This window comes from Gopherus evgoodei, chromosome 11 (genome assembly GCF_007399415.2).
Source record: "Gopherus evgoodei ecotype Sinaloan lineage chromosome 11, rGopEvg1_v1.p, whole genome shotgun sequence".
NCBI lineage: Eukaryota > Metazoa > Chordata > Testudines > Testudinidae > Gopherus > Gopherus evgoodei.
Window position 1 is genome coordinate 8780905 of NC_044332.1, and position 12249 is coordinate 8793153.

General features: G+C 49.2%; 1 protein-coding gene across 1 annotated transcript in view; it reads left to right on the forward strand.

Annotated features, from left to right (window-relative positions):
• Window positions 1–340: 340 nt before the first annotated feature.
• The window catches only part of KMO (kynurenine 3-monooxygenase), a 42419-nt gene continuing 30510 nt past the window's right edge, over window positions 341–12249 (forward strand). Inside the window, exons 1-3 of the mRNA XM_030580190.1 lie at window positions 341–419; window positions 6022–6091; window positions 11548–11645. Coding sequence (XP_030436050.1) covers window positions 366–419; window positions 6022–6091; window positions 11548–11645 — 222 coding nt within the window. The 5' untranslated portion in view covers window positions 341–365. The remainder of the gene's footprint in view (window positions 420–6021; window positions 6092–11547; window positions 11646–12249) is intronic.

Sequence of the window (12249 nt, forward strand, 5' to 3'; positions counted from 1 at the left end):
TTACATATGCAGCAGTCAGGCAATAGACTCTTGGAAATTTCAAAGTTACCTTTGTGTTTGCAACCCACCACTGTAAATAACACCCCTACCCCCCCTGCAGGTACCTGAGTAGAACTGGGCCCTCTGGCTGGATCTGGCCTTGTCACAGGGTCAGAGCTGATCCAATTGTGAGTTTGAGGTTGGAGTAAAACCTGAATATTAACCAAGGAAGGTGGATTAGAGCATGATTAGACAGCCTACTTCCCCTCCCCTCTATTTGCTCTCTGGCAAATACAGCACATTTGTGTAACAGGGTGAGCAGCATCACTAGTCTCTCAGGGGACAGAAGACTGCAAAAGCCATGCTGTAGTGAGACTGTTGCAATCATGAACTCCACTGACATTCAGAAGAGGAAAGTAGCCATTGTTGGAGGTGGTCTGGTAAGAAACTCCCCCTTATCTCTGTTGTGGTTTGATTGTGTTTGCTCAGAAGGGATCCAGGACTGCGGCATGGGATGAGAACAGACTGCTGGGCAAATCATTCTTAGCAAGACCTGAAAATGTGAAGAGCTGTAGCAAAGTGATTGGTGTTTGGGTTGTGTAACTGGTCAGTTCAGGCCCAGCTTTCAGAGTGAAAATCATTGGGCATGCTGCAGCTACCACTGATAAAACTGGGCTCCTCTGATCAAGGCAGCTGCCCCTGGGTGAGGCCTGATTGTTGGGAATAGCTGCTAGTAATAGTTGCAAGCATTTGAAATGCAACCAGCTCTTTTGCCTCTATTTGCTGGTCTGTGCCTAACAATTTGCTTTGTAAACGAAGGGAATAACCCCTCAGCTGGTGAGTTTAAACCTCACTGCTACTGTTTGGCCCTCTGCCTTCATTAAGGCACCAGCCCTTTTCGAAGAAGCCTGGAAGCTAGAATGGGTTCAGTGGAGCTACTGAACCCTAGTGTGTTTGTGCAGACAGGACTTTGCACCACAGGCATTGCTGTGTTTGCTGGGTCGAACCTTTCTACTGGGGAGCTGAGAGAGAGGCTGTTGAAGAACCTCTTTTAGGCAGACAAAGCTTGTGAACGAGTAACACACTAGGGTGAGACAAGTGCCAGGATTGGGTGTGAAAAGCCACAGTTGCTGCACACTGTCCCTGCCATTTTCCCAGAGGAAATTCCCTGCATGGGACCCGGTGGATGTGGGTTGCTGACATCTGACAGGGTAACAAGCGGCAGTCCCTGGTCTGCCTCACAAGTGCTGGGGACAAAGTCTTGCCATCACAGGCCCCTTTTCTGCATCGCAGCTGAACTCTAGGAAGCAGCACAGGCCACGTTCTGGCTCCTCAGAAAGCTTTACACAGCAAAATGCTGACTGTAAGTGCTAGTCACAGCTCCCGGTCAGCTTCACACACAGAGGGAACAAACTTTGAACCGAATACAACAACCCAGAACCGTGTCAGCAGGATTTGGAGTGTTGCCTAAATAATGTTTAAACGACAACAACAATAACAGTGACTCGACTGTTTCCTTACACCAGGGGTCGGCAACCTTTCAGCAGTGCTGTGCCGAGTCTTCATTTATTCACTCTAATTTAAGGTTTCGCGTGCCAGTGATACATCTTAACATTTTTAGAAGGTCTCTTCCTATAAGTCTATAATATATAACTAAACTAGTGTTATATGTAAAGTAAATAAGGTTTTTAACATGTTTAAGAAGCTTCATTTAAAATTAAATTATAATGCAGAGCCCCCCCCAGACTGGTGGCCAGGACCCAGGCAGTGTGAGTGCCACTGAAAACCAGCTCACGGGCTGCTTTGGCACGCGTGCCATAGGTTGCCTACCCCTGCCTCACACAGACCTCCACCCCTTTGCAGCTGTTACAGATGTTTCAGCCTAACATTTACCCCTCTGCCTCGATTGCTGAACTCCCCTGGCCCACCCCGGGAATGGGGGTGACAATGAATGTATTGGCAGGGGGATTCTGCAGGAACTCTCACCCCATGTCTGTCCATTGCCTGCCCAGATATTAATCCTGCCCCCCCACTCACAACTCCCCAGTGCTTCTGCTAGGGTTCTTCACACACACCCCAAGCCTGTGCTGCAGCAGAGTCCAGTCTCCCCCCTTCAGAACTGACGATGGGGGGCAGCTGAAGGGACTCTTTGTCCCCTTTTGCCCCTATCAGGTGGTGTGCAGGAGGATGGAGGGAGGAGCAGAAGACACGTCCCATCCCCATTGCTCCGGGGTGGCGGGGGAGGCTGCCCTGAGCTGCTGGCTCTTCACTTCCCCCCTCCCTTCCTGTGAGAACAGCTTTGGGTTCCCAGGGGGAGAGAACACTCTTCCTACAACAGCTCTGATTGGTTGCTCTGCTCCAGGAGGCACAGCAGTGGGGCAGGTGGCCAATCAGAGGGAGTATTTCCCCCATGCAGGGCTCATATTTGCTTCAGAGCTGGAGCCTCTGGCATCGTCACCAGATGGTTCCAGTCCCAGCCAATCCTGTTGCTGCTGAAGCCTCGGGAGAGCTGGGAACGGTGGTGGGCCATCCTATCTAGCTGCAGTGCCCTGCCCTCTGCATGTGTGCAAACATCCCCCGCACCCCATAACCTCCCCCTTCACTCCACCCCAACCCTCCCCCCAGCCCTGCCCCCCTCCCTTGTCTTTCCAGTTAGCTCATCCCCTCCTATTTAACCCCCCCATCCAAAGAATAGTGGCCATTAATGTGCATTTCATGCCATCACACAAGTCACTCTGCTGGTACATTCCTTCCCGCATGCTGGGTCTCTCTGGTCTAGTTAGATGGTATTGTCTGTTTCCTTGTACTCCCCCAATCTGTCTGTATCCATGTGTTGTCTCTTGTCTTATACACATCTTGGGCACATTGTGCACATCTTGGCACAGGGACTGCCTTTGTTCTGCATTGGTGCAGCACCTAGCACAGTGGGTGGCCTGGCCCAGGACTAGAGCCCCTAGGTGACAGTAATACCAAGAAAGAAATAACAACAACAATGAAATTCATGTCTCCTCCCCATTGTAAGTTGATCTCCATTTTCCTTGAACTTCAAATCAAATGCTGTAGTATAACATATGTGGGGAACAGTAGCATGAAGGCAGATTTGACATGTTTCCCAGATCTTTGCTCCTTGATTAGCCAGGTCAGTGGAACAGAGCCCTGTAGCAAAGGGTCCGGGTTGTCTCCGGGCGCAGATTTGTAGCAGACCTTGTGGAAAATACACAGGGCAATGATGATGGATATACAGAAAACAAGGGCAGCAGCTGTGGAAGCTTCCCAGGTTGTTCGGCACCTCTCCACCATCTGCCTTTCGCATGAAGCAGTCTTGTCTGTGCCTGCCAGGGCTCGGTGCCCTGAAACCACCAGCCTCTGGCAGCCCAGCACAGCCTTCCAGGGCTCCGCAGGCCTTGCTCTCTGTACAGGTAGCGACAGGCACACGCCAATGCCTGAATGCGCGGCATGTTTCCTGCAGTGTCCAACTCCTTCTCCACCGCACATTCACCGAATGACCAGGCCTGCTGTTCCCGAAGGAACAGGACGTGCCAATTTGTGAGCTTCAACTCAGGGCCAGCACTTTGCTTAACACACCGGCACTGAAATATATTTGTAGTGCACAACAAGGCTACATTTATTACCAGACTAGAGACTCAAGTGATAGTGAGTAAGAATACTGGAAACAAAGGGTTACATATAAAACAAATCCTAACACGCTTTTTAAAGACTAAACATAACTACCGAGTTACTCTTTTGTCTAAAAGAGCTTATCACAGTCTTCTCCAGTGTTTCCAGCCAAGTCTGGCTGAGCCCGCTTTTTCATGAAGCAAAGTCACTGGCCTTTTACTTTCTCAGTGAAAGATGCCAGCATGTCTTCTTTGCCTCACACATACAGTGGAGCAAACCTCTAATGTGCAGCTCCAGACAGGGTTCTCTCTCCCCCAGACCTGCTGCTTTTCTCTTCCTCTTAGTTTCTCTTCTTGAAATCCCCTCAGTCCTTCATTTGCATGCAGTCCAGACGGGTGATACAAGACTGCTAGTGAATGAGACAATACTGCATCTCCATATAAACTGATAGCTGGATAAACAGCTCGTCTGACAGAAAAACTGTTTTTCACCTTTGCTGTGACCAGTATCTTGATACAGACTTTGAGAACATATTTTCAGTATCTGCACATACATTTCATGATGCTATTCGTAACCAGTGTGACTCCAGCTTTCACTTGAGATCGTTCTTTGGTTAACAGGAATGTTCAAGGTAGACGCAGGAAATTCCTGTAACCGCTCTGAATGCCTTTGCCAGTTGGCATTAAGAGGTTCTTAGTGTGACGGGTTAGATCACAGAAACCCCCTGGGGGTTGCCACTCAATGTGCCAAGACTACTTCTGCCCCTGCTCTCCTGCCCTATCAGCTTAGGACTTCAGCGCCTTGCCTGGTTTGAGCCAGACCCTCTAGCTTGCTGCAAACCCAGAACCAAGTCTGAACCACAGCTGCAGGCTTAACCTGAAAGCAGCTCACAGAAGTGTTCCTGCCTTTAAGACTCAGAGGCCCAACTCCCAATGGGGTCTAAACCCAGATAAATCCATTCTACCCTGTATAAAGCTTATACAGGGTAAACTCATAAATTGTTCGCACTGATAGAGAGAGATGCACAGCTGTTTGCCCATCCAGGTATTAACACATACTCTGGGTTAATTAATAAGTAAAAAGTGATTTTATTAAATACAGAGAGTAGGATTTAAGTGGTTACAGCTAGTAACAGACAGAACAAAGTGAATTACCAAGTAAAATAAAATAAAACACGCCAGCTTTATGTCTAATACAGTAAGAAACTGAATACAGAAAGATCTCACCAGTTCCAGTATGGTTCCTTTTACAGACTAATTTCCTCTTAGTATGGGTCCAGCAATCACTCACGCCCCTTTGTTTCAGTGTCTTGCAGGTACCTTTGGGGGTGGAGAGGCTCTCTCTTTAGCCAGCTGAAGACAAAATGGAGGGGTCTCCCACGGGCTTAAATAGACTCTCTCTTGTGGGGGGAGACCCCCTCCTCTCTCCTATGCAAAGTCCAGCTCCAAGATGGAGTTTTGGAATCACCTGGGCAAGTCACATGTCCATGCTGACTGAGTTCCTACCAGCCAAGCCACATTCCTGGGAAAGCCCAGATGTGGATTGGTGTCTCCAAATTCACTGTTGGCTTAAGTGTTTCCGGATGGGGCACTTTCTGAGAATAGTCTTTTCTCAGGAACCTGACCAACTGCTTCACTACACCCTACTTAGGATCAAACAAGTAGGCAGCCAGTATTCAAAACTTCGAATACAAAAATGATACATGCATACAAATAGATTCAGTAGATCATAACCTTTACAGAGAGATATTACATGGCATATGTAGTATAAAATACATTCTAGTTATGTTATATATAGATACATTCATAAGCATATTTCCAGAAAGCCTTATGGGAGGTACCATCACACTTAGGTCACAGCAACAGTCAAAAGCATGGTGTTCGGGCGATATACGATCTAGATTTGCCTTTGTAGCACTTTGTGCATCTAGGCAAAGTTAGCCAGTCATAGGTTTCCTGGAGTCAGCTCACAAGAGAAACACCCTAAATTCTCTCACGGTAGGTAAACAGGGGCTTGATAATTGGTGCAAACTCCAGCTTGCCCTTGCCTACACATAGAAGTCAGCACTGGTGCAGTTACACTGCTTGCTGAATCGGGTGTGTGTGCCTGAGCGTAGATAAGGCCTAAATTTCAGTGCAACTTAGTGTGTAGGGATCTTTGGTTGGGAACTTTGACCACGAGTCCTAGCTACCCTGTATGCATGTTAGGGATTCTAGGGCACCTTTCCTAGGAGAAGAGGTCTCTCGGGTATATGGTCAAGATGCCCCGTGTCCTGCTGAGCTGTGTATTACTAGGTTGTTACCGTCTCCTCTATAAGAAGCTGCCTGTCAGTGATGCTGCATGTTTATAATTGCAAAGCACATTCAGAGTCTCTGCAAGGAAATTGTTCTATGACTGTAACATATTTCTGTAACTCTCTTGTAGGTGGGTGCTTTAAATGTCTGTTTCTTTGCAAGAAGAGGGTTCCAAGTTGATATGTATGAAGCCAGAGAAGGTGAGCCCCATCTTACTATAATTACACTATTAGTAATCTGATCACTTCTTTATTTCCACCACCTCCTTAAAGGGGGTGAGGTGGGGAAGGGAAAGGAATGTTATGGGCAAAGACCGTGGAACAAACAGAATCTGAAAATGTGACTTTAGCATATTTCCTTAGGTTCGCTCTGAATATAAGTGATTGAAACGCCAGCATTTACTTTGCAATGCACCTTTCCAAATGTGCCAGTAACATGATGAACCCAGCTGTCAGAACTGTGGCACTTACAGGTGCCCTTCTTTTTATGCACTTATTGTAAGGGCTGATCTGAACACCCAAGTTTGAAAATTGGGCTCCTTACAGGATGTGCATCTTGATGCAGAAGCTGTACCAGAACACTGGCAGTGAATGATTGATTAACGCTGTCGAATTATTTGCTGACTCCCTGGGTTTGTCAAGGTTGAAGGTCGTGCAAGGTTTGATACTCCATTCCCCTCATTACCAATGCTATGTGGAGAAAGACCTGCAAGAGGCATAGATGCTGCACGAGGAAGTTATTGCACCCAGGGCTTGTGTTCAACTTGTAAAAGTAACAAGTGCTCTAACAAGTTTTCACTAAGGACGAGGCTAGTGGTAATGGTGAGTAAAGACTCGTATACACAAAGCATCAGGAAAAAAGAAGATATGCTCATACGAGTGAATGAATACCCAGCAGTGCTGAGTCAGTTTCTCAGCTACAGCAGTGAGCCGACAAAGTCTTTACACTTCCAAGAACTAACCTGGGATCTTCCTAGAGGCTCACAGATGTGCTATAACCCATACATGCATCTAACTGATTGGCAAAAGACCAGCTAATATTAGAGGGATATGGATAAAACCCTGGTTTTTGCAATTCCTGACAGTCATCTCAGCTGATGGTGCAACATAAGGTAAGTTGCAGCCAGGACCGGCTCTAGGCACCAGCAAACCAAGCACGTGCTTGGGGCGGCATTCTGGGAAGTTTTTTGTGTTTTTTTTTTTTTTTGCTTGGGGCGGCAAAAAACCTAGAGCTGTCCCTGGCTGCAGCAAATAGTGCCCCAATGCATACCCTCTTCCTTGGAGATGTTATGAGCAGCTCAGGTATGTTTTTGCTGAGGAAGGGGACCCCTCTTGCCCCAGAGGCAAACACATGCACTACCCTGGTTCATTTCCAAAAAAATTGCAAAGATTACTGGTTACTTAAAAGCCATTAAGAAAAACTAGGAAAGTGGAGTATGGTTACACCATACCTTTTGCGAATGGACACCTATATTAGTAGATAGTGCTAAACGTATTCAGAATAGACTGAAAAAAATAAATATGTGTGATATTTATTGGCTTGGGTTCTCCTGTACCAGGAACTAGAAGTTGACTTAAAAAACTGGGAGGGATTGCAACTGCTTTGGAGGACAGGGTCAAAATTCAAAATGATCTGGACAAATTGGAGAAATGGTCTGAGGTAGACAGGATGAAGTTCAATAAAGACAAATGCAAAGTGCTCCACTTAGGAAGGAACAATCAGTTTCACACATACAGAATGGGAAGAGACTGTCTAGGAAGGAGTATGGCAGAAAGAGATCTAGGGGTCATAGTAGACCACAAGCTTAATATGAGTCAACAGTGTGATACTGTTGCAAAAAAAGCAAACGTGATTCTGGGATGCATTAACAGGTGTGTTGTAAACAAGACACGAGAAGTCATTCTTCCGCTTTATTCTGCGCTGGTTAGGCCTCAACTGGAGTATTGTGTCCAGTTCTGGGCACCGCATTTCAAGAAAGATGTGGAGAAATTGGAGAGGGTCCAGAGAAGAGCAACAAGAATGATTAAAGGTCTTGAGAATATGACCTATGAAGGAAGGCTGAAGGAATTGGGTTTGTTTAGTTTGGAAAAGAGAAGACTGAGAGGGGACATGATAGCAGTTTTCAGGTATCTAAAAGGGTGTCATCAGGAGGAGGGAGAAAACTTGTTCACCTTAGCCTCCAATGATAGAACAAGAAGCAACGGGCTTAAACTGCAGCAAGGGAGATTTAGGTTGGATATTAGGAAAAAGTTCCTAACTGTCAGGGTAGTTAAACACTGGCATAAATTGCCTAGGGAAGTTGTGGAATCTCCATCTCTGAAGGTATTTAAGAGTAGGTTAGATAAATGTCTATTGGGGATGGTCTAGACAGTATTTGGTCCTGCCATGAGGGCAGGGGACTGGACTCGATGACCTCTCGAGGTCCCTTCCAGTCCTAGAGTCTATGAGTCTATCTGATGGAACTCCATTACATGCTGCTGATTCTGCTCTGCTTCTCCTTTAAAACAGAGTCCAGGTCAGCTGAATAGTCATATGTCGTCACGAAGCTTACGACTGAGCATAATTTGTCTTACCGGGGCAGTTTCAGGCTCCAGTGGAGCTACTCACAGCGCCACCCCTCAGTACTGAATGTTTGTAGGATTACAGCCTTAGGTTGCAAAAGCACTCTAAGTTTGTCTCATCCTTGTCCAAGTTAACATTGTGCATGTTCCAGAACCACTCTGCAAAGGGACTCTGCTCATGGTGGACAAGACTTGCCGCAAGTCAGGGCTGAGGCAGCTAGGCAGTTACCTGGGGAAGCTTGCACAGCCCTTGCTGTCCCTAGCTCAAACCTAATGCTCTGCAGACCTGTAGGTGGAATGATGCCAACTTCCCAGGAGGAACTAACTTACGGACTCTCTGTCACAGTGAGGAAACTGCCATTGTGCTGGGGGACCTCAACTTGCACAAAAGTAACACCAAGCATATGTTAACGTCCGGTCTCCCAGCTCACCTGAAACCGTAGGATTCATGTAGGGTGCTCCGGACAAACGCATTCAGCCAGGCATGCTTCAGTCTGGGTGTGAACACTGAAGACACCACAGATGTTTAACCAGCACCTAATCCAGGCAAAGATCAGGGGCTCGTCCGTCCAGGGGAGTTAGTAAAGCTGATTTGCCACCCAGAGCTTTCGACTCCTCTATGCTGTCCTAGGTCATGCTGGAAACAAAGTGCCCAGCTGTGAGGCCAAGGTGCCAATGGGTTGGGAAAAATACACAACCACCTGATGGGCCTTACCATTGATGGGCCCCCAGTTGCCCCTCTGTTCCCACGCTGCCTGAGGACATCACCAGGTTCACTGTAGGACACTGACAGAGGATTGGGATGCTGGGGGTGCCAAACCCATTCTGAATCCATTCCTCAGCAGCACAAAGACTGTGCACAGGGCTCTACCTCTTTGGTAAAAGACTTTGCAAAGACTTCCACTTTCAGCCCTGAGCTGTTCTGCACAGTGATCCAGGGCTGCCGGGGGGCGGGGAGGAGACAAGTGGAGCAATTTGCCCCAGGCTCCACAGGGGCCCCCACGAGAGTTTTTTGGGGCCCCTGAAGCGGGGTCCTTCACTCGCTCCAGGAGCCCTGGAAAACTCTTGCGGGTCCCGGGCCACTGGAGCTTCTTCCACTCTGGGTCTGCAGTGGCAATTTGGTGGCGGGGGAGTCCTTCCGCTCTGGGGCAGAAGGACTCCCCGCCGCCGAATTACTGCCGCCAAAGTGCCGGGTCTTCAATGGCAATTCGGTGCCTGGGGCCCCCTGCCATGGGTCTTTGGGGCACTTCGGTGGCAGGTCCTGGAGTGGAAGGACCCCTGCCACCGAAGACCCCAGGCCCTCTGAATCCTCTGGGCGGCCCTGCAGCGATCTGGCTAGGCATTCCAGCCTGCATAATTCAGCTGGTGGAGCCAAGCACTGATGGCTGTGAAGAGCTCTCGATATGCTTCGCTGAAAAAATGAGTCCTATTCGACTGGGACACAACACAGCAGAAAACTCTGAGACCGAGATCCCCCAGTGTATGTTCAACAAAGAGGAAGTGAGTCGGGTTTGGTTTGGTTCCCCTTGCTTTATCCATGCTGATCAGCCACCCTTAAAAACAGCTAACGAAGCCTCTGCAATGCTGTTGCTTTTTGCTGCACAGCTGGGTTGAGGCCAGTGGCTCCTTCCCCTCAGGATTCAATCACAGTCTAGTGTCCCTGTCCAGTCCACCTCCTAAGCTCTTCCAATGGACTCTTTCCAAATGCTGCCTTGACTGGCTCTTCTCCAGCTCCCTATGGGGTCCCATTCAGCATGGCTTCTGCCCTAGGCAGGCCTCAGAGCCCACTCTGCACTATGCTGCCCATCTCACTGAGCTAGGCCCAGGATAGCAGCTGCCCGTTCCCACACGGCTGGGGGCAGCAAGATGCTCATTGGCTGCTCTCAGCTCTGCTGGCATAAGCTGAATTGCAGAGGAAATGGACATACTGAATGTAGCATAAAATAGAACTTGGTTTTTATATCCAGGGTTTCATGTTTTCACGTTACTCAGCTCCAGCCACAGCTGTGGAGGGAGTGTCCATCCGCTTCTGTAAAAGCCAACAACACATACAAAGGTGGTTTACCACTAACACTGCAGCTGTCAAAAACAGTTCAAACAGATTCAAAGGAATGGCTGAATTGACTCACTCCAGGGTGTGCTGGCTGGTGCTGCAGTCTGGGAGCACCTTTGGTACCTCGCTCAGGCACCAGGCACACACAAGAAAAACACTGACTTGAAATTACAGCTACACTCGTGAAGCAAAGCCAACCCCAAATCTCTGTCACACCCTCTTCGGCCCTCTAGCATCACTGAACTGCCACCCTCGGAGAGCCAAGGTCACAGCCTGGGGGCGGGGGGTACTCTGTTTCCTCAATGGGAGAATCAAGAGGATAGTTCACCTTAAAAACAGGCCTCTACTGACCCGCTCCACTCAGTCAACCTCCCTCTGGAGCCACTGGGACCTGGGCCAAGCATGGGCTGCAGGATTGGGCTCACCTCACACAGCAGTGTCAAATGTGCATGCTTTAAGGGCTTGATCTGAAGCTCCTTGAAGTGATGAGGAGTCTTTCCATTGCCTGGGACCAGGCCCCTGGAGTCTGCGTCTGCTGTCTTACTCATGCCGAGTGGCCTTTGGTCCTGAGAGGAACGCCATGGGTTTCATGGGGCTAGGCCTGGGCTAAGGTCCTGCTCAGCTGGGGTCAAGGGGGCAAGGTCAGGTCCTTAGTAGGCTATAACTTGCCCTCCAGGAAGCGAGGAGTGTGTCAGAGTCTCCCTGGGGAGGGGTGGGGAAGGTGCCACTGGGCTGGGAGGCAGAAAGCATGGTGGAGGCCAGTCTCCTCCCATAGTGTAGCCTCCTCAGGTCACAAGCACATGTCTCTGGGATGGCGTTGGAGCAAACCACCAGGACTGCCACTGGTGGGAAGTGTTTGTGCTGCTGCAGGAACGTCAGTCTTGGAAGCTGATTGTAAATAAACTCCTGGTCATGTCGGAGACTAGCATAAAGCTTTGCTTAGACTCCTGCCTGGCTAGCCTCATGCCATGTGCACAGCCTTTCCTCTGTGCACGAGCCATGGCCACACAAGGGACAAACTGCAGCTACTGTTTCCTTTCAGATATCCGCGTCACCAGAGCTGCTCGTGGCAGGAGCATTAACTTGGCGCTGTCTCACAGAGGACGCCAGGCCCTCAAGGCCATTGGGATGGAAGAGCAGGTAGCCTCACTGCCTCTCTCGAGTATTTTTAAGCGAATGTCTGATGACCTTTTGTCAAGCACAGGTTTCATTTCAGTTGCTGTCTGGCTGGGAGCAGCTCGAAGCCCTAGGGACAGGCCTAACATTGCCTGGGAGATGTTAGCACACCAAAGCTGGTCACTGGCATGGCCTCCTGAGATAATCACCACTTCTCCTGCATGCCAGGCGCCTGGCGCTCCTCTGCTGCAGAGCACCGGACCCTGGCAGGGCGAGTCCCATTTCCCCAGGAGCAGGCGTGTGCTGAGGCCATGCCGCTGGCACTCTGCTGTTGGGCCAGGGGACCTAGAGAGAGAGAGCACTTGCTCTTCACGGCAGCCCAGAGCCCTAGGAGAAGTAAGGACGGGGGGAGGGCAACTATGATGAAGTCAGTGGCAGCATCATCCATAGTAAGCCAGGTGGGGGCAGTGGTGCCAGGGAGCAGAACAATGGGGCTGATTTTCAGGTCTAGGCCCCAAGACAGCCAGGGATAGAGCTGAATTTTCCCATATATCCTCCGCCTAGGGCCTGCTGCAAAGGCCATGGAAATCAGATCCTTTCCACAGACCTCACTGGGCTTTGGCTCAGG